At 48.4% G+C, this 23,053-nt stretch overlaps 1 protein-coding gene across 1 annotated transcript; it reads left to right on the top strand.

Annotated features, from left to right (window-relative positions):
* The first annotated feature begins 15,486 nt into the window (after positions 1-15,486).
* ZP4 (zona pellucida glycoprotein 4) lies at positions 15,487-22,047 on the top strand. Its single transcript, XM_074988357.1, has 12 exons — positions 15,487-15,679; positions 16,078-16,199; positions 16,283-16,385; positions 17,570-17,725; positions 18,142-18,329; positions 18,690-18,787; positions 19,113-19,243; positions 19,694-19,883; positions 19,972-20,119; positions 20,848-20,926; positions 21,512-21,625; positions 21,923-22,047. The coding sequence occupies exons 1-12, from the start codon at positions 15,487-15,489 to the stop codon at positions 22,045-22,047; spliced, it is 1,647 nt and encodes a 548-aa protein (XP_074844458.1).
* The last annotated feature ends 1,006 nt before the right edge of the window (positions 22,048-23,053 follow it).

Here is a 23,053-nt window from a genome sequence, read left to right as displayed (position 1 = left end):
TAAATATGGGAAACAAGGCTGATAACAGTTGTCATTTTTTCTATTGCTATTTGGCCCACTCCAGTGTAATTCCTCTAGATGGCGTGCTCTTAACATCTGGGGAGAAAAACACAGGTTTGTTTGTTTTTTTTTTTGCTTGTGGCATAAAACCAACCATCACTGTTTTTCTTTTTAATTCTGTACGAGTGAGACAAGTTAATATTTCTTCCAGATGGAGAATTCTGCATCATATGGGGACAACTGTCAAAATGATCAAATCAAACAGCGCTACAAGATGCAAAACATAAAATTAAAATCTGAACATAGAAAATCTTGACTGTGTTTCTGTTTTGTCTTAGTTAGGAACTCATTGGGAAACTATGGCCACTGTCAGAAATTAAAAATGTACAAATTTGTTTAAAATTTCACTAGTACACTCCAGGCATTACATTGTGTATCTAGTCTAGCATTATCTATCTATACACTTACGCATAGATGGCGCTCATAGCCATGTTATAAATTGCATTGACCAATGCATTTTGACTACCTCACCTGCACTCTGCTCCTAGTTAAAAACCAGCTTGCCAGAAATCTTTTTCTGTCCACCTCATACCTCTTCAGAAGTGGAATTTCTATTTCCTGACTTTACCCACTCCTAAAATACAATATGCAGTCCTGGGTCAGTGCTCGCCCCAGGCCCCCAGAAGACTTTATCTGGCCCTGGGGGAAAGCCCTAGTCCACCTCTACTTTGACTGTAGGTGTGTCTATACTTCAAGCTGGGGTGTGTGATTCCTACCTCAAGGAGGCATACCTGCATTAGGTCTGATCAACCTAGTGCACTGGAGGCCTTGTCTACATGACAGAGTTTTGAAGACAAAGATTAGGTTGACAGTCAAAAAGCAGTATAACAAAAATCAGTACTGCACGTTCATACTCCCTCCCTCTGTGGGCGGAATGTGTCCACGCTGTCATCGACAACGTGAACAATGCATAGTGGGTACCCATTCCACATTACAGGTCGACACTCTCCGTCCCTAGGTCTTGTGGGAAGACGGAGTGGATCGTGGTGTGGCTTGCGACCAGCCTCAGTGTCCCATAATGCACAGTTTTCTGTGCCAGCGTTCCATGATCTCTTGGCTTTCCTTTGTGGCATTCTGCAGTAGCCCTTGTTTGCGGTGCACCCCGTGTCTTTGTGAGAAGGGATCGGAGATGAACATAAGCCAGTGTGCCGCTCTGGCAAAAAGGAGAGAACCAGCTGGGGTGCGCCACTGCAGGAGGAGACATGAGGTGCTCCCAGCTGGGCTCTGAGGGCTCTCCTGCAGGCTGTTGTGCAAAGCAGCAGGCAGCCAGGCAAAGCAAAGTGTCTGGTTAGGTGCACCACTCCCCCGACACTGGTCTGGGGCTGCCCCATCCCTGAGTGACCCCCAGCACCATTTAGGGAGGCAAGTGGGGAGGGGGACTGAAGCCCCAGCCCCGATCCCTGCCAGAACACTGGTTGCTCTTCCCCTTCCTGTCACTGTGAGGAAGCAAGAGGAAAGCACGGGTGTGCCTGCATTCCTCTCCCTCCTGGCTGAGCGGGGAAGGGGCTGAGGAGCAGTGTGCTTCCTCTTGCTCCCTCACAGTCACAGGCAGTGGAAAAGCCAGTAGTGTCCTTGTACGAATCTGCAGGGAGGGCTCCAGCCTTCTGAGCCTCTGTAAATGGTTCCCTTGCTCTTCCACACTGGCCCCCCCTCACCCCCAGCTCCCTGCCATGAGCACCCACACTCTCAATCTGCTGCCCTGACTCCTGCATCCCACACCCAGCCCCGCCGTGCCCTGAGACCTCCACACTCCACCCCAAACTTAAATTTCTTACAGGTACTGTGATATTGCCCCCCCTACTCACTGCCTTGAACCCCTCCCCAGGGATATGACACATCAGTACCTGTAAGATGGGGGAGAAGGGGGGGGACTTTTTTGTATCCATATCCAAGTCATGCAATCGACCCTCAAATAATTAGACAGGGGTCATCTCAGTCATGCAACTTGGGGTGCCAGAGTTCCCCTCACACTCCAGCCCCATGGATGGTGGGGTGGGAGGGTACCCAGGCTTAGGGCTTCCCCTCAAGGCCAGATTAATTCCTCTCAGGACATGGGGGCAGTAGATTTTGAGGCGCCCCCACCTCCAGGCCAAAAATGAGGTGGTGTGTGCGGGAAGGGTCTGCCAGGGTGAGAGCTGGCTGGCGGGGTTGGGGGGAATGCATGGAAGATCTGGGTGGGTGGTAGGGTGCAGGAGCAGGCTGGGGGTGAGAGTGTGAGGTCTGGGCAGGAGATGGGGCACAGGAGTCAGGTGGGGCTGAGGAGACAAGAAGGGAGATAGGGCACAGGAGCAGGATGTGGGTCTGGGATCTGGGTGGGTGAGAGGGTGCCATGTGAGACCTCAAAAAGGCTAATATTCCCCTGGCCATAGCCATGTGTTGTAGGTTGGGTTGTCTTTGAGAAACCAAAGGTGGAAGGTTTGCTCTGTGGTGGAGTGTTGAGGCAGACTGCCTGGCTGTCAACTGTCAGCTACCAGGGCTATCAGTGAGGCCAGAAAGGGAGCAAACCAAATCAGGGCGGCTTTGAGGCCACACTTGGTGGGCAGAGTTTGGGGGAGCACAGAAAAGAATTCTGAATGTGCCCAGGTGAAGGTGGGTGTGTGGCGTTTGGGGGACAACGACGCCATCTGCCGCCAGGTGGAGGTGTCTGAGGGGGTGCTTCTGCTTGGAGGAGGCAGACATGGCCAGGTGGATGCTGCCTGGTGGAAGGCAACCTGGGAGGACCTAATGGGCAACCTCTGGGACATAACTCTGGTCCTCCAGGAGCACCTGGCCCACCTGACCAACCATGCCACCCTCCATTGTCTCCCTCATCACCCCTCTACTGCCCCTACTGCCTAGCCTCACCCCGCCAAAGCCCTCCCACAGCCCTACTTCCCTGAGATTCCTGCCCCATACCAGCCCCGCTGACAAATGGCTCAGCCTTGCCCTGAACCAGAGGTTGGAGGGGATCCCAGGGTCGATGGGGCTCCCAGCCTTCCACCCCTGCCCCAGGTTGAGCTGCCCCCTCTCTCCCAGCCCCCTGATGGATATAGTTTGCCCCTGCCCCACACTGTAAATAGTTCTGTTCATTGTTTGTAACACACATGCAGCTAACAATTATTGTAAAAGATTGTATTTTTCCTCTATTTCCATGTCGCATGCTTGTGGTTTGGCGGGGGGCGGGTGTCATGGGGGTGGATGGGGAGGGGCAATGGGGGGCGGTGAGGGGTGTATGGGTGGGGAGGTCTGCGTGGGGTGGCTGTGCATGGAGGGTTGATGGCGCCCATGACCAAAGCTCTCACAGAGGGCCTCCCTAACGAGGCCCTTGTCCTAGTGGGCCTGGTGACTCGGGGCAGTGGACAGCTGTTCATAGCCGGGGTTGGACTCAGCCTCCCATGCCTGTACAACTGGCTCAGCCTTGCCCTCCACCTGAGGGACACTCTGCAGCCTGACCTCCAGGTCTGAACTCGCCCTTCAGGTGCCTGAAGGCTCACTCAGCCATGCTGCAGGCCCGGTTGAGCCTGGTATTGTAAACGCCCTGGGTCGGGTCCAGGTGCCAGTATCGGGCTGCAGTGGGTATTCGGCATTCCCCCCCGTGCAGAGGGGTGTGGGGGCATTCCCAACAGGAAGCTCCCACCGGAGGACATAGGCCCCAGTCTCCATGAGCTGGCAGAGGCCGGAGTTCAGAACCACATAAGAGAGATGGCACAGAGCAGAAGGTGAGCCAGTCGCAGCAGCTGGTGATAGGTGACATGATTCGCAGTACAGGGAAAGGACTAGCAGATACAGACTTCCCGTTCACGGCAGGTCATCTTCAGCTGCGACACGCACTCCACCTGCAAGCTGTAGGCCGCAGTGTCAGGGAAATCACAGTGCTCTCTTCCAGAACCTACTTCACTGAATAGAATTATAACTTGTATGGAGAGTGCGAGACAAGCGTTACATGGACATTTGGTGTGTTTGCTGTTTTACGTTGTGTGGTGTTGCGTAGGTCTAATTATCCAGAAATAATATTTCAGATTAAGCACTGGTTTGTCAGTTCCCTTACGTGAATAGTTATTCCTCCAATCACTACTTCTCTCTAGCCAAAGAATTGTGATTCCGTGTCATAAGCCCGTCTGAAAGCTGTTTTGTATTGTGAAGATAGAAGCAAGATTACAAGAAAAAATGCTCAGGTCAGAGCCTAGATTTGACGAGTTGTTTGACTGAATATTCAGCACGTGTTTCAAATCTGCAGATCTCTAAATTCTTATCTCACCCAGATCTGACCTGAGAAATGTTGATTACTTCCAGGGAAATATCTGGCATAAATTAATCAAATTTAGGTAGGTCTGATATGCTACAGTGATTTTCCCTTATTTGCTTTCTTCTTCAAAAAGACAACATATCAGAGGGGTAGCTGAGTTAGTCTGTATCTTCAAAAACAACAAGAAGTCCAGTGGCACCTTGTAGACTAACATATTTTGGAGCATAAGCTTTCATGGGCAAAGACCTGCTTCGTCAGATGCATGAGTGGGTCCAAAGGAGAGTCTAAATATACAGGCTCATGAAAAGGAGGGAATCCCAGTCAAGAGCAGGGCCAGAGTTGATAAGGTCAGTTCAGTCACGGAGGATGTGGCCCATTATCAGCAGCTTTGTGTCCCAGCTGAAGTGTGAATAAATGTCAGACATTATCAATCAGTGACAGAGGCAGCCATGTTAGTCTGTATTCTATCAAAACAAAAAAGCAGTCAAGTAGAACATTAAAGACCAACAAAATAATTTATTAGGTGATGAGCTTTCATGGAAGTGGGTCTGTCCCATAAAAGCTCATCACCCAATAAATTATTTTGTCAGTCTTTAAAGTGCTACTTGACTGGTTTTTTTTGTTTTTATCATCAATCAGAAATCTGTAACTGCTTCCTATGAACTTTCACCACTAGATGGCAATATGATAACACACATAACATTTACATCTCCATTTTTAAAAAATAAATTAAATAGCCCAGACTATTAACATGAAAGTTTAAATGTAAAATGTATCACACACATGCACACAAAAATGACATGAAAAGAACATTATTAAGTCTGTAAAATCAAGCACTCAGGTTGCAAAATGCCCAAATGCCCAAGGTTGCCTTTGCAACTTTAATTTGCCCTTCTTATGAATGTGAATTAAGACACAGTTTTCAATTACATACCCACATACTATTTTGTTCCACAGAACGGCTGCCTAGTTCAGTGCACAGGATGGACCTGCTTGGGGGATGAACATGGCTGAGTAGAGGAGGAGACTGTTGTCTGTAGGACTACTGCTTCATTTCCTGAGATGGTAGAAGGTGTCTAGAAAAAAAGGTTGGCGGGCGGGGGGCGGGGTAGCAGAATCAGAAAGGTTAAAACAGTGGCATTCACCACTGGAGAATCGGAAGCCTACTGATGCCTCTGCCATAGAGTTCCTGTGTGGTGCTGGACAAGTGACTGAAACCAGACATTACGCAGGTGGCCATTGCGTGCTCCTAATTTTACTGGGTGCCTGATTTGAGGCACGGGGGGTCTGTTTTGCTGAACTGATGAATATTCATACCTGCTGAGGAATTCTGAGGGAGCTGGGCTGGAATAGGTCATGCGCTATAGAATTCTAAGTACTCTGACAAATCAGAGCCCAGGCATCTCAGCATGGGCACTTGTAATCAGTAGATACATTCGACCTGAATCCCTCTGAGGTAGATCCACAACGTAATTTTAAGGCACCTAAATGCTACTTAGAGATTTCAGGTACCTAAGTCCAAAATTTAGATCCTCACCTTGGGATGTAAAATCCCGTTTAATTGGCTAACCAGTTAAATGTTAGGTTTAACCAGTTAACCGATTAAACTGGGTAAGAGAGGCCGGGGGTGGAGGGTGGTGGTCTAGGGAGGCTTCTCCAGCCCAGCACTGAAACAGCTCCCCTTGCTACAGACAGGCTGCTCCCGGCAAGGCTGGAGTGTCCCAGGGTAGAGGACGGGGCGTGCCAGCATGGCCAGAGCAACTCCCATCTGCAGCAGCCTGGGCTGAGAATGCCATGAGCAGGAGTGCTTTCTGGGGGCTTGGGGCCTGGGTGATGGGCCTGTACTTACCTGCTCACCCCCAGATACACATGCCTCTGCTCCCTCTCCCTCTGCTCCCATGCACTGCCCTCCACTCCTGCGATTGGCCAGAACTCTGGTGGGCAGGCTGCATGCGGGGAGGGGAGGAGTTGATCAGTGGGGCCACTGGCAGGCTGGAAGCACTGGCAGAGGGGAGGGAGGAGTTGGAAGCACTGGGAGAGGAGAGGAGCTGCTGGAGGCATCTCCTTGATCAGCTGCTCTTCCTTTCCCACTGTATTTTCTGCTTGGGTGCTCCAGCCCCAGAGCACACACAGAGTCAGTGTCTATGGCTCTTACCCTGGTTCACATCTTCCCTCTACCCAATGTCAAGCAGGGGGCTTGGACTTAGGTCTCCTTCAGCCTAAGTGAGTGTTCCTGCTACTGGGGATTCTGGGGCCTCTCAGTGTCTTGCCTTTGTATAAAATACTTGTGTAACAATCAGGGTTCAGACGCCCCAAGAGGAGAACAGGGAGTCTGAACACCAAAGAATAAGCAATCAAATCAACAGATGGATGCAATATTATTGTGCTTCAGAAGTGTCTTGCGCACGGTGCTGGATGACCCACCGAGCGGATCACAACTTAGATTGAACTGACAAAAGAGTCTACTGACTGTCCATTAGGACATGTACCCGAGGGGTCCAAGGTTACAGTCCTTGCACCAATGAACATGTAAGGATTTTATACAAAGTGCATCCTTAGGGGCGTGGCATTTCCTAACATTTGAGTGCTTGACTTAACATGAAGAGTGTTCTTGTAATGGAGGGGGTTTGTGTGTGTGTGTGTGTGTGTGTGTACACATTTGCACTCATGGAGAAGTGGAGCAACCAACTCCATCTATAGCTAAAGGTGCCTGATATGCTCAATTATACAATCCTGTTTTCAGTTGATTATATCTTTGGCAAACTTCAATTATTCAAGCTGAAATTTTCCATGTTAGGAGTCAGCCTCAGGCTGAAATTTTCTGCCAATCTTTCGGCTAAAACAATTCAGCCTTTTCCAGTAATATCCAGGAAAAATGAATTTTTTCATCCATTTTAAAAAATGGTTTATTTGAGATGTTTTAGTATCTACCTTGTCTGAATATGCATATGAAATTGTGCATGGACATGGCCCTTGTGTGAGGAATGAGCCCCTTACCATGTCCATGCAACCACACTTATATTTGACCAAGTTATGAGCCTTTTAAAAACAAAATTTTGGTTCACACAAGCTATGACATTCCAGAGTGCAATCCAAACCAGTGAAGGGCTGGGACACTGCCAGCTTTTTCCTGCAGCCTGGGATTCCTCACAATGCTTTGCTGGTGTGACTCCAAACCCGGCTCCACTCAAACTACCTGCAACTCACATGCTGAATATCTGTAGATAGCCACAGCTCTGGTCAAGTGTCTCTGACCCCTGCATCCTGTTAGCAAACATCAGCCACATTTGCCTACCAGCAGCCTTGGTAAAACTTGCAGGGTGAACCCCAGCATGCTCTCAGTCCTGGCTTTGACCCCAAAATGTGTGTTTTGCACTGCTCAGCTCTCTCTCAGACACTCCACATGTATCAGGCCCATTGCCCCTCTAACGGGATCAGGATATAACAGTCTGCTTACCTTATATGAAGTATCCCAAACAATTCACAACACTGGATTAGTTTTAATTAAAGAACAAAGCAAGGTTATTGAATTCTTTGGAGAGAGCTTTTAAGTGAGTACAAGTATAAGGCATTAAAATCAGAAATAGTTAAAACAGAAATAGATTAGGGCTCTCTAACTCGAAAATTAAGCATTGTTTTAATCATACTGTTAAACAGTAGAATAACAATTACATCTTTTTAAATATTTTGGATGTTTTACTACATTTACTACATATTTTAGAGAGTCTGTGTGTCCATTTGTTGGTGCGTCTGACCATCCATCTGTCTGTGAGTCTGTTTGTTCAAGAACTCCTCCTATGGTATGTAGCTTCCTCTTACCATAATTTAAATCAAGGTCAGGGTTTTGTTGTGCCAAGACAATGGGATGCCTATGGAATGCAACTATTGCATGTCAAACGAAAAGGGAGGGGTATGATAGGCGGCATGCTTATGAATGACCACAGGAGCCAGTAACTGCCCCAGCCCTGGCCAGCAGCACAGCCCCAGCCACCCTGGCCTGCCCCAGAGAGCAGCCACTGGCCACTTAGCAGCACCCATGTCCAGGGGCCTCCCTTGGGCCACTATGCCACATGGCCCCTGCTACCCAGGGCAGCTGCATAACTGGGCAACTCTGGTAAATCTTCTAGTTTTCAAATATGTTGATTTCCACTTCAACACAGAATGCAATGTGTACACGGCTCCCTTTGTATTATTATTGTTTAGTTCAAATATTTGCACTGTAAAAATGATAAAAATATATATTTTTCAGTTCACCTCCTACAAGTACTGTAGAGCACTCTCTTTATCACGAAAGTTCAGCTTACTAGCGTAGACTTTTTGGTTACATAACTGAACTCAAAACAGTGCAAAATATTAGAGCCTACAAGTCTACTCAGTTCTACTTCTTGTCCAACCAGTTTCTAAGACAAATACGTTTATTTACATTTATGGAAGATAATGCTGGCCACTTCTAATTTACAAAGTCACCAGAAAGTGACAATGGACATTCACATGGGACTTTTGTAGCCATCATTATGAGGTATATATATGACAGATGAGCAAAACATTTGTATGCTCCTTCATGAGTCAGCCTTCATTCCAGAGGACATGCTTCCAATCTGATGCCACTTGTTTAAAAAATAATAATAATAATTCCATTTGTGACTGAACTTTTCAGGGGAGAATTGTATGTCTCCAGTTCTATTTTACTCGCATTCTGCCATGTATTTCCTATTATAGTAGTGTCGGATGGTGATTTAGCGCACATTGTTCATTTTAAGCACACTTCCACTGCAGATGTGACAAAACACAAAGCAGGTATCAGTGTGAGATTTCACAGTACTTGACCCAAGATATAAGAATCAGAAGTGCCTTCCAAACTCTGAAAGGTACAAAGAGTGGAACATGCTTTAAGAAGTCTTTAAAAAACCCAATTCTCCAATGCAGAAACTACAGAACCCGACCGAGCAAAATAGAAAATTGACCTTCTGCTATGGGCATCTCACTAAGAGGATGAAAATGGACATGTTTGTCCATGCTGCTTTGGATTGCTACTGAGCAAACTCCGACATCAGCACGGATGCATGTCTTCTAGAAAGGTGGTTGAAGCATGACACGACATGAATTCTTAGCACATCTGTCATGTAAACAGGCCCTTATGTGTGGAGAGAGAGGGGAAAGGGCGGTGTAAATGCACCCCTGCAATGGGCCTCCCCATCCACCCTGACCCTTAGCCCCCTCGTCAACCAGCCTGGCCAGGGATTACCAGGGCAGAAGGCAGGCAAGTGGTGGCAGCAGCAGCCACAAGGCATCTCCTCTCCATGGCCCTCCCCTGCACTCACCTCATGGCGCTCCACCATTGCCTCCCAGCTTGCTGAGCCCCACTGGGTGGCTGGAGGCCTCTCAGCCACCCACAGAGAAGTGGGGTTCAGCAGGCTGGGAGGCTGCATTGGAGCACCACAAAGTGAGCGCAGGGTGGGGAGGGGGCAGGGAAGCCAAGGGGAGGCGATCTCCGGCAGCCGCTGCTGCTGTCTGCCACCCAGCCCTGCCCCAAGTAACCCTCTTTAAGTCGCTGAGCCAAGGATTAGCCATGCCTTGAGGCATAATGTTTGAGGTTGAGGGTGCCTCAGGGCTCCCTGGTTCTGTGTGAGGAGGTCCAGAACAATTGGGAGGGGGAATGGTTGGCAGCACAACATACAATGTAGCAGGGGAAACCAGTGTTGACAGTCCCACGCTGGGGCTATAAGTATCGAGTGTGCCCTCTCCATCCTTGCCTTTTCTAGGACTTTCTGGATGAGTACTGGGGGAGGGAATGGGTAAAGCAAGGGGCCCTTCTGTGATAGAAGTAAAGCATCCCCCAATGATCCCGAACCGATGCCCGCTCTGGAACAAAACTGAGGGCATTTCTTGTTGTTGCAGGTCGCCAACTGGTCTATTTGAGGAAACCCCCATGTGTTGAAGATATGGCGAAGCAGATCAGGACGGCTATCCCATTCATGATCAAGAGCAAAGTGCCTGGTGATGCCTGCTAAGCATGAGGCTGTTGGGATTATGTCGTTTGCAATGCGCTAGTTCCACAGGTGGACAGCCTCCACACATAACGTGTGAGATCTGGCTCCGCCCTGTTGATTGATATAATACATCATGGAAATGATTCTGGAGGAGAGCTTGGAGACAGAGGGGATGGTATAATGAAGATGTCCAGGGAGGGGCTTCGGTGCCGTGTCTTAGAACATGCTTTCCTCAGTTTGTGAATTAGGTGGGCTGGTGCTGATACAGATGGTGCCATGCCCAGTGCCGAAGGTATTGGTGCGGGTATTGGTGCCGCTGGTTCTGAGCTTGGTGCCTGGGCCTGTGGTTCCACATGAGCAGAGGTCTTCGGCACCGCAAGTCCCTGTTCCGGAGCCTCTGGTCCTGATGCTCTGGGTGCCGGGGTTATTAGTCTTGGTGCCGTAGTCTCCAGCACCTGCTGCTTAGATGCCTGCAGGATTTTCCGTGCCATGTCTTCGGAAGTCTGAGACCCAGGCACCGTCGTTTGTTCTGTAGGCTTTGTGTCTTCTTAAGATATAGGCGCGTCCCGGCTCTGTGCCTCACTTGTCCTGCTCGTGGATAGTACAGGCAAGGATCGAGTAGGAGATGTTTTCTTTCTCTTATGACCCGAGGAGGTCAGAGAACTCGCTTTCCTTTTTAGAGGTGCTGATGGGTCCTCCGGGGAAGTCAGCTTGGTTGTTTCAGGCTGAAGAGCCTTATCAAATAAAATCATCTTCAGCCTCATTTCTCTGTCCTTCCTCACTCTAGCAGTGAGTTTAGAGCAACGAGGACTCTTTTGAGGCACACGGGCCTTGCCCAGACAGCGAATGCATTTGCCATGGCTGTCAGAGGCCGGCATAGCCTCATGCCATGACTGGCACTTCTTGAAGCCGGCTGGAGACATCTTTTCTTCTTCTTCTTTTTTTTTTTTTTTTTTTGAATAACTTAAGGTAGCTTAACCTTAACGAGGTACTTAACAGGTACTAAGAACAACAAATAGTCTCTTTTGCATACTTGGTTTAATCTAATTCTTGACCCCTGCCCCCTTCTACTCTCTGATTTGCTCACCTTGATAATTTTCTTTTTTTTGATTTGTCAACCTTGCTTACTATTTTTGGTTCTCTGTGCCTTAAATATTGAGTCTGTTCTGGAATGGCTGAGGTCTGAAGAAGTGGGTCTGTCCCACCAAAGCTCACCTAATAAATTATTTTGTTAGACTTTAAAGTGCTACTTGACTGCTTTTTCATTTAGCCTGTAAATAAGTGTTAACAGTTGGGCTGTGCTAGAGATAAGGAAACTCTGGTGGCAGAGCTTTCTCCCTGCTCTCTTCTTTCTTCTTTTTCTTTTTTTTTCTTTTTTTTCACTAAAACTATGCACAGTAAAAGACTATAAGGGTAGCTTTTTAAAAACGAGCAACCAGTAAAAACAAAAAAAGGGTTTTATCTTTTCAGATGTTGGAGCCAAAGTGAAGTCCGCTGCAGCTGCTGGCTGTTCAGAGGAACTGGCACGGACCAGATCGCACATGTGACCAAAAGCTTTTGAAGAACCTGTGCATTTCTATGCATGCGTGATCCAACGGGATACAGCTTGGAAATCTCCAATCTGCAGCGCTGGGGTGAGCCTGACACCTACTGTGGAGCACCCATAGGGACGACTTGAAGAAGAACGCCTGTTATCATTTTCAGATGACATTGAAACCGAGAAGTGCGCAGCATTATCTCCTGCAAATGTAAAACAAACTTGTTCATCTGAATGATTGGCTGAAGAAGAAATAGGACAGAGTGGACTTGTAGATGCTAAAGTTTTACATTATTTTTTGTTTGAATGCAGTTATTTTTCTACATAATTCTACATCTGTACATTCAACTTTCATAATAAAGATATTGCGCTACAGTACTTACATTAGAGGAATTCAAAAATACTATTTCTTTAGTGTTTTAGACTGCAAATATTTGTCATAAAGTGAACGCTGTACACTTTGTATTGTGTTGTAATTGAACTCAATATATTTGACAACATCGAAAATATCACAATACATTTAAATAAATGTTATTGAATTGTTCTTAACAGTGTGATTAATTGTGCAATTAATCACAATTCATTTTTGAATCCCACGATTAATCACGATTAATTTTTTGAATCACTTGACAGTACTAAAATAAAGATAAAATGCATCCTAGTACTAAAGCTTAACAACCTATACTTGGTTTAAGGTGAAATTCTTGCCAACTGCTTCTAGCAAAAGAGCTGTCCAAATTTCACATCAAGAATTGCTCACAAAATCCAGTGTCTGTTTCTTTTGTCTTATTAGGTGGCAAAGAAAGATGGATGGGGAAAGAGAACGTGGAATGTCATCCTTTGAAATGCATTGCCTTGAGGATTACTCCTTATTTCAGGGGTAGACCAGATCCGACCCACCAAACCTTTTAATCTGGCCCACCCCTGCACATGCACTAGTGCTGATTAAAGTGGTAAGCTGCTCTCTCTGGCTCCCTGTGCCGCAGAAGAAGGAGGGCAAAGGCTTTGCATGCTGTCCCCATCCCTGAAATATTTTTTATCTCCCATTGACTGGTTTTTGGGCAACAGAAGCTGAGAGATTTTGCTGGGGATGGGGAAACTACAGCACAATTTCTCAGCTCCCATTGGCTGGTTTCTGGCCAATTGGAGCTGAGAGATTTTGCTGGCGGTGGGGACAACAAAGAAAGACTTCCCTGCAGCACAGAGAACCACGTGGACTGGTCTAGGACTGCTAGCAAACCTGGAAGCCTTCCTGAGAGTGCTGCTGGCTAGAAGCTGCTCAGGGGAATGCCCCCTGGACAGAGCCTGCTTATGGCACCCTGCCTTTTCCTGCACCCCAACTCCCTCCCAGACCCTGCACCTGCTCCTATATCCCTCTCCAAGGCCAGAATCCTCTCCTGCATCCATAGTCCCTCCTGGACCCTGCACACCAATCCCCTACCCCAGGTTATAACCACCTCCTTCACCCAAACTCCCTCTCAGAGCCCCTGCTCCCTCCTGCACCCATGTCCTATACCCTGAGCTCCCATCTGCACCCAACCTCCATCCCAGACCCCCACACCCCACACCACTTATCAAAATCTCAGAGTGCCCCCATCTAAAATTATTGCCCTCCGCTGCCCTCCTTAAAGATCATTCCTGCTGTGAGCATAGAAACAAGAAGGCTCCTAGTGAATGAGGGAGGCTTCACGGTATTGTTGGCTACAATGCAGATTTGTCTTGCCTCCCTCTTGCTTTTTCAAGGACTTTGTTTACTACATATGTGTAAAGTGAGTTAAACACATACACCTTTGATTAAGATCTGTTTGGCCTATTCTGCTAATCGGGGCTATACAGCTATGAACATGTACCAACACCACCAGGGAAAATTAACGTTACGTATATATTGCTATACACATTTCATCCTGAGATTACTGACTAGTGAGTTATTAGTTTTCAAACAATACCTTACAAGGCCTGTTTTATTAATAAAGATTATTGCAGTAGTATATGGGATGTGAATACGGGGGCATTCCATTACACATGCTCAATAGCGGGTTGTTTTTTGTTTTTTGTTTAAACTAACATTGTTTTCACGCTTACATGTACGTTTTTCAATAGAGACTTGTTAGAAAGGGAACTCAAGACTGAAGATTCTGTCTACACTGAGCATGCTGGAGCAGCAGGACTGAACAGCTCTTTTCCTACAGCGGTGCCTCCTGGCAGTGAGGTGCAGATGCGATGATGGCAGTGGCCATGGAAACAGAAAGCTCAGGGACTGTCTCTCCCGTACTCTCAGTGTTCTCCTGTCAACACCCGGGCAGCAAAGAGGAGGAGGAGGAATCAGCCCGACTCAGTGCAGATGGGCTTTTGGGAATGAGATGGAGACAAGAACCAGGGATGCACAGGCACAGAGGAGGAATTTGGGGGTTGGACAGGAGCAGGAGGAGAGTGGGAGCGGAAGATGTGGGTGGATAGGAGGACAGAGACGGGCCAGGATCACAAGAACAGAAGGGGCTATAACCACTAGGGAACCTTTCCTCCTCCCCCCGAATCTGAACTGGAACCTGGAAGTCTCATCATTCCTCTGCTGTTGGCAAAGTGTGTGTTTCTTTCCCCTCTAGTTGCTTCAATGGTAGTGGCACGACCTGGGGATCTGAAGGCCCTCTTAGTGCTAGGGACCCGAGATGGGGATCTGTGTGCTTCCTCTCACATGATATTTCTGGTTTTACATTGTTTTAAAAAAACATTAGAAACATAAGAATTCTAGACACATCACATATTCCTATGACCCCTTCCTCACCGCACACAGCCACAGGGCGTTCCAGGGCTCCTCATTTGCTTAAAGGAGATGCGTGCGAACTTTAAGTCACCATAAATCTAATAGGCTCTGGGGGGTCCTAGGCATCCCCCTGGGGTGATGGGGCAAAGAGTAACTAAAGCACTTCCCACTGGAACTGGATTCTTTTGGTCAGATTCTCTACTTTCATGTAGCCATGTGCCCTGGTGGCTGTAAGACAGTTCTGCTAGAGCAATGGCCCATCCGACTTCCCCCTACTCCCCTCACTATTCCACATGTGATGCAAGTAACCTGTCATGTTTCAGCAACTACTAGCCCCTGAATGAGCCATGCTGTGCCTAATTGTATTTGCCACAGAGGAGACTTCATGCTTGCAGGGAACTTGGTGCTCGTGACAACCCTGACTAATGAAGTCCAGTACTGGCCTGGCAGACGGCCGAGCCGCGCAGGATGCTCCAGTCACACAACAGGGTTGGGCCGATCTCACAGCAAGGCCGGGCACAGCAACACAGCCTGGAGCAGGAGGAAGGAAATGCCAAGGTGGGAGAACAGTTTGAGGCTTCCCTGGGGTTCTAACAGAAAATAACAACGTAAGCTCATATGTAAAGGGACATGAACATGGCTACCCCTCCTGCTGTCAATCACCTCAATCTCCCCACCCTACTTCCCAGCCACCAGGTTACACCTGCAGGAGGAATGGATTGTGATGAGTCTGAGCCTCCCCAGCTGCTAGCCCTGGGAGGCAGTTAGAGGAACTCAGGGGAGGGGCTAAGTGAGTTTCACCTGATTATGGTGGAAATTTTCACCAGAGCTTGGCCCAATCACAGCTGCCTCTGGGTTATAAGGGTGCCAGGCTAGGCATAAACCCTTTGTGGGTTGCTGCTAGGAAATCAACATGGCTGGCTTAGGGCAGAGTGGGCACACCTTAGGTGTGATACTCTTTTGTGTGTGGTATTGTTCCTTGGCTCTAGAAACTGGATATGGTTTTTTAGAGGACCCTAATTTCTTGTTCTGTGGTAGAAAAAGCCTGCAATTTGCTTTGCCTCTGAACAATGATGGAAGGATGTCTCTTGAAGTGACTGCTTGGGGTGAGTGAGATTAATGCTGTGAGAACTATACACTTCCTTCCTATACCAACATGTAGCTATACTGAGAAGGAGCAGAAGTAAACTTCTGCCTGTGGCTTTTCTGGCATGCTTTCAAAGCCCTGTCTAATAGCTACTCTTGTGCAAATGAGTAACTGCTCACGTGAATCAAGAGCTCATGATCACAAGAGGGCTACTGTAAGTGGTGTAACACCTGAAGGTTAAGTACCTGTTTAACTTCTATAAAAAGGACTAAAGTAGATGCTACAGTTAGCTGTTAGCAGCTCTTCACCCACTTCTTGAACTCCTCTGTAGGAGACAAGGTTGTAGCTGCTAAATTCCTTCATTCCCTTTCTCTGGATCAGCTACTGATCTTTGTTCTTGCTTCTTGTGCCTTCTAGATACTCTTGGGAGGCTGCACACCCTGCAGAATGACTCCACCTGTGGGGTGTGGGTGCTTCAGACTCCAGAAGGTGCCAAGAAAGTTGATGCTGCCTATGATGGCTGTTATGTTTATGAATGGGTGAGTGAACTTGAGGTGCCTCCAGGAGGTTCTGGTAATAGAGCTTGTACAGTCCTGACTCCTGTCCTCTCTCTCCTTCTTAGAATGGCAATTATGTGATGGTGGTTGGGATTGAAGGGACAGATGCAGCTGGGTACAGGGTTTTCCAAGAAAAGAGAGAGCTCAAGTGCCCTGCAGCCCAGCCAGGTAAGGATCAAGTGATCTCTATGTGGAACACTCCTGACTGTTCTCCTCCTTCAGTTACACTGAGAGGTGACCCCCCTGCGCTTCCCCCCCACCCCCCACCCAAGCAAGAAGGCCCATGTTCCTGTGATAAGGTAGCTATTACAGAACCAGTGAGGAAACTCAACCTCCATAGTTCTGACTCCTTTGCTGGGGGCATCCACACCAGGCTTCTGGTAGGCTTTGAAGAGTGCAGCCAGGAGTTAGTTCCACTAATGAGTGGAGAACCTTTTCGAGGTAAATCATACTTGGATCTCAATGGCTCAGAAGTCAAACTGGCGATCTGAATTCACGCTACAGTGGCTCTTCTGGGTAACGAAATGTTTTATTACCTAACTACCTAAAATGCTTACTGTTTCCAGGAGCTGGCTCCCCACATGCAAGATAGGAACTCTGGGAGGAGGATGTTTAAATATTTGCCAGAGGTCTCCTCCAGACAGCTCTGGCTGAACTTCAGCCCCATATAACTCCAGTAAAATGTCTGACCAAGTATTTATTCCATCTTTATTAAAGAAGTGGTGTGCAAAAAGTATCCTGATTGGACTACTAAAATCAAAGCTTAATATGTGCTGCCAAGAATTGCGGGAGGCTCATTGAAAATCCAGGTTACAGTAGAGCCTATGGCACCTGTGTCCTGCTTTCCCCAACTAACCAATGCATCAGTGTCCCAAATGTAAGGAACTCAAACTCCTAACCTGACTCTTAATAGTGATCATGGGATGATGCAGACTAGATCTGACTTATGCCCCTTAGGTTCCTTCTGAGGGGAAGGCACCTGTCTGAACACTAACTAGTCCAAAGTGCTTTGTGTACCTCATGTGGAGGAAGAACTTACAATCTAAAGTGGTAACATCACTTCACTGGGGCAGGCACCTGGCACTGAAATTTAAAGATGTGCTATGAAATCTTGGGCTGGTTTGTCAGTTACTTTCAGGATTTGGGGTCAGTAGGCGGCTGCTTTGTAGCTGGCTGCCTGAGAACCTGGACCCTGCTACCTCCAGTAACTTGGCTGAGGCTCTGAACTCAATGCATTGCGAGCATCAAGCCCCTGACCCAGGCAGGAGGCCATATTCCATGCCTTGTATCCTGCCCCACAATCTTTTTTCTCTCTTGCTCCCATTCCATGTGGCTTTCCAATGGGATCTTAGCCCTGGATGCTCCAAGCCCCGGTATTTGTGCTGCTGTCCTAAGCCAGGACAGAGTGCCTTGTGCCCCTTCACCTATCACGCAGGGAGACTGTGAAGAAAGAGGCTGTTGCTACAATCCTACTGATAGACTGAATCCTTGTTACTATGGCAACACAGGTGAGTGTCTATGCATGTGAACAATCAAGACAGCTGAAGACTTGTCATGGGAGGCTGTAGGGAAGAGGGGAAAAATGCCAGATTTAGGCATGCAAAGACTTTCTGGGACTTACAATGCACCTTGTGCTGAGCTGGTGACTTTAGTCTCACAGTAACTTTCCACCCTTCATAAGAGTGAAGGTTTCAGTGCTGCTAGGTCTAACAGGAAACCCAGCTTCATATCCCAGAACCTGCACCGCCTTCCTTGTTGAAGGTGCAGTGGCCAGTATGGACTTAACTGCCCTTATGTACGAGGGGAATAGTTGGGTTCTGGCCCACAAGGCTTCCTACTGGCCTCAATCCACTGATCTAAGATGCCCTCCCCAGATAAGGGCAACTCCCCCAACTTATCTTGCCTGTCACTTGCCAACTTCCAGTTACTGCACAATGCACTCCAGATGGACAGTTCTCCATTGTGGTGTCTCGGGATGTGACTCTACCACCACTGATACTGGAGTCAGTGCATTTGGCCAGTGAGAGCGGTGCCAGCTGTCTTCCTGTGGTGAAGAACAATGCTTTTGTCCTGTTCCAGTTTCCACTGTCTGCCTGTGGCACCACTTTCCAGGTAAGGGTCAGGGATGAAGTGCCCTCACTTCTTTCTATCATGCATGAATAGAAAGGGGTGTGTGTGCACAGGCACATGGATGCTAACCACCAGTAGAAGCACATGCTACTGGTTGTGGGTCCTCAGCTAATGAGCAGGACAGCATTTGAATCTTGCCTAGGTGGCCATTCAAGTGCTCAGCTTGCAGGGAATGCTGGAGGCTAGAAACAGATTCCCTCCCCCATGGGGTTTGGTACAGGATCAGTCATCGCAAGAGACCCAACAGCACACTTGGTTCTTGACCCTCATAACACTGCTATTCTAATGCCTGGCTATGAAAGCAATAGACCTGAGAAGTCACTGACTACACCATCTTTGTAGAATGATGGCAACCAGGGTTCATATGAAAACGAACTGGTAGCAGATAAGGATGTGAGCACCTGGAGACGAGCATCCATCACCCGTGACAGCACCTTCAGGTAAGAGTCACCAGTCAGCTCTAGAGCTGCCTCTTCTGAGTCCTGTTCAAATTATACTTTCCAGAAACCTAGGATCAGATCCTTTGCTATTGTAGTCCCCGGAACTACAGAGCAGTCCCCCTCACCACCCTGGCCTTTCCTAGGTCACTTAATCTGGCTTTCCCTGAGGCACAAGGAGGTGTGTCACTACTCACTGAATTGTTGGCTCTTGGAGCTGCAGCCCCTTTCTCCTGGGCAGGAGGCATTCCTGATTCATATCTCTCCTAACCACAAACTGAAGGTGCCCAGTGCCCGACTGTAAACTTCATGGCTTCTCCCCGACTAGGTTGCATGTCCGGTGTAGCTATTCTACCAGTGGCAACTTCCTCCCCTTGAGCATCCAGGTCTTCACTTTGCCACCACCCTCTGCTGTGTCCCAGCCCGGTCCCCTCTCACTGGAGCTGCGCATAGCCACAGGTAGCTAACTCTTCCCACCCTATGCTCCTGGGTAGCTCTGTAAATGAGCCCTGCCCTTAAGGGGGAGGGCAAATGCAGTGTAGGCTGTGCTGTGGGAGCTAAAACTGTCACTGTTCTGCATTACCAGGCCTAAAGGCAGGAGTGCAATTGAACTAACTTCCTGCTATTTAAGAGATGCTAAAGACTTCAAAAGGTATTGCTAACCTGTCCTGGGTAGGACTGTCAGGTTTGATTGTGGGTGTTCCTGGAGGTGTTGCATGACAATTTTAAGATTGTGATGTCAGTTCCTGGAGACTCCAAACTAATCCTAGAGGGTTGGCAACCCTAATACTAAAGTAGTGCAAACTCTGTCCCCCCATGTGAAAGTTAGGCTTCTAAGTGACTGCAGGCCATACACGTTAGGTCAGCCTTTCTAAGCTACTACTGACCTGTCAATTTGGCTTCTTCCAGACCAGGGTTATGGCTCCTACTATGCAGACAGGGATTACCCTGTGGTAAAGGTCCTACGTGATCCGATATATGTGGAGGTCCGGATCCTGCAGAAGACTGACCCAAGTCTAGTTCTGGTTCTCCACCAGTGCTGGGCCACTCCCAGCACTAATCCTCAGCAGCAGCCACAGTGGCCAATATTGGTGGATGGGTGAGTGCTCAGATATATTTTGAGGGGGGAGGTGTCCACACTGGGTCTGAGTACAGAATACTTAAGTACTGCCTGTTCTCATTCCCAGGTGCCCATACACAGGAGACAACTATCAAACACAGCTGGTGCCTGTGGGAGCTGCCAGAGGACTCCAGTTCCCATCTCACTACCAGCGCTTCATCATCAGCACCTTCACCTTCGTGGACTCTGCTTCCCAGCAGACACTTACAGGCCCAGTATGACTTGGGGTCATATCCATGGTGTGGGCTTCCCCTCCAGCCCCCAGCTCTTGCCTCTAATGCAAGAGCAGAAAAGGCATTCTTCCTGACCATGTATGGGAGACTGTCTTGAGATCCTGACAGGCCAGCTTGGGCATCCAAGCTTTCAGGAAATGCTTGCCACAAGGACAGGCTTTTAGCTGGGAGGAGCCCTCCAGAAGCACAGGGCTGTACCTGCCTGGCAATGCCAGGCTCAATGTTACAAGTGAGCCCAGGATACACCAGGCCAGGGGAGGAGCTGAGTGTCCTCCATAGAGTGGAGAACACCACCTGAAGGGCGGTGCTCAGGAGGCAATGCCATCAATAGAAAAACAGAGCTGATGCAGGACATGCTCCAAGTTTGGTCTTGTATTGGGCCAAAGTCCCTGAGGGGAAGAGGGATTCGTGACATCCTTTGTCTAACATACTGTTATCCTACCACTCCCAGTGTTAGTCTCTTCCAGACTCACCCATTCAATGGAATGGGCCTAATTTATCTTACAGGCAGACTTCAAGGCGGTACCACCGATAATGTCATTGAATGCCCTGACTCTCACCAAGGCATGGGACTGTAAAGAAGGGGTCCTCTTGACTCCATGTTTCTGCACCCTGACACAAGGATGCTAAACCTGTTTGGAGCCTACTGCCCAAAGTTCCACCTGAACTGCAAGAACAGTAAGGCCCTAACTTCACCTTCCTGCCCCCAGGTGTACCTGCACTGCAGTGCCTCAGTGTGCCAGCCCTCCTTGTTGTCATCCTGTACCACCACCTGCCCTGCTGCAGCCCGTGAGTATCCTGCCCTTTCTGCTTTCCCTCTCAGCATGGGATACAGGCACCTCTAAACCAGGCATCTCAAATCTCACTGAACCATGATCTGTGTGGTAAACTAAACAACATTGGGGGTTGGGACAGGAGCAGCAAAGCCTGAGGGGCCAGAACTGAAGGCAGGGAGGGTCTGTAAACAAGCCCTGTTGCCCAGAGCTGAAGCGCTCTGGTGTCAAAGCCAGCACACCCAAAACAGGCTTGGGTACCCCCTTCAGGGTCCTAATTCTGTTTGAGAATCCCTGCTCTGAGGGGGGAGTACAGCTTCACCCTCTCCTGCCATGAAGTTCTCCCTGGTGGGCACAAACCTCCAGTGATAAGGAATTGAGTCTTATGTGGATTAGCTCTGTCATCAGCTGCCTCTGCTGGGTATGTGGAGAACTTAGCATCTTATTCCACATGGAAACCATTCTGAAACCCTGAGCAATGGACCTATCTAGCTATGCCATAAAGCAAAACTTCAGAACCCAACCTCCCCAAAGCGGAAGACTCTGGGTTCTGAAGTATGGTGGGTTCCCATTTGGCCTTACCCTTTTGCTCACCTTGCAGGGGGCAGAAGGAGCACTGAGCACCATCTGGATGGCCTCTCCCATGTCACCAGCCAGGGACCTGTAATTCTCCTCCAGGACGGGTCAAAGGGAGAAACTGCCATGGATGGATTGGGTAAGTGATGAAGTAGGGTTGGGATCTAAAACCTGACTTTGCCCTTACGCACAAGTACTCCATAAGTGCTGCCCAGTAGGACAAAAGTCAACTCACTGCACCAGTGGGCTCTGAACATGGGCGGTAAGCCAGGACACGATGAATAACCGCTGTATCCCCTCGGTATTCTGATGAGACCTGAAATAGCCTCTCTGTCTGACACTCTCCTGGCATGCAGGGTGGGAATCTGTCCTGAACAACAACATGTTGGAGCAGGGTGGCAGCATGGATAGTAACCAGCCTCTTCTCTTCCGACAGGCTTGGCTCTGAGCACTAGAGAATCCTGGAGTCTAGTATGGGCCAGTGGAGCACTCCTAGGGGCTCTGTTCCTGTCACTCCTGGCTGCTGTGTGGTGGAGATCAAAGAGATGTGGCTTAAACTAATGTCTCAATTAAAAAAACAAGCATCCTAGACCTGTTCCAGTGGTGGTTAATGACTAGCTTGAGCACCTCTGAGGTGGTAGGAAGGAGAGCCTCTCTGGCGAGGCGTATGATGCCTCGGGTGGCGGGGGGGTGGCAATCGGTGTTCCCCATCTGGGTTAGAACTGAAGCGCTCATGATAACTAATCACTGTGCTGCTTGGATTTCTGAAAGTACTTAGCATCTGCATTTGGGGGAGGGGGTGGTTCTGTCATAGCAGAAGGGAGCACTGAACCTCTTTCCAGTGCAGGGACTCTGTCTCCACCCAGCCAATCCTGCTTGCTTGTTCTTGGCCATGGGATTGTGCTGAGAGCTGATCAGTGGTGTACAAAATAGCCTAAAGAGCACTCGGCTTCACCAACCCCACTAGGAGCGATAGCACAACTTAATGTCTGAGTTGTGGCTCTTTGAGCAGGCAACTTTCCTCTTCTACACTGAACTCTAGTAGGGCTATTCTGGTCTCTTCAAGCCCTCCCTCAAGAAGAGGCTGAGCAAGGTCACTTAGGTGGGTCCTAGTACAGAACCCATTACATCAAGCTCCTGTTTAGAACCTCCCAAACAAAGGAGTGGGGCGGCGGAGAGAACTTCCTAAAAGCAGAGGGGCTAATTTTTGGTCCAAGGGCCTCTAAAAATGTTTAGGACTATGGATTCTATTGTCTCTGCTGGACCACAGTGGCTCTTTTTGGGGTGGGGGGCATGCTGGTGACATGAGAAGTATGTGAGTAGCCTGGCCAACAGTAGCATAACACATATATACCCAAGAGGACAATCTGGAGCTATAATCAGGAATTAATGTAAACTTTTGTATGGCTTCCTCAAGTTAAGACTTAATTATATAACCCCTACTACCCTCATGGTTCAGCAGCATTAAAACTTCAGGGGGCAGGAAGAATGGGATATGCACCTAGTTCATGGGTACAGCCTGCTGCAGGGCCAGCCAAAAGATTTATGGGTCCCTGTGCAGTACTAA

Source organism: Carettochelys insculpta, chromosome 1 (genome assembly GCF_033958435.1).
Source record: "Carettochelys insculpta isolate YL-2023 chromosome 1, ASM3395843v1, whole genome shotgun sequence".
Lineage (NCBI taxonomy): Eukaryota > Metazoa > Chordata > Testudines > Carettochelyidae > Carettochelys > Carettochelys insculpta.
The sequence above is the reverse complement of the archived record's forward strand: the minus strand, read 5'-3'. Positions and strand labels throughout refer to the sequence as shown.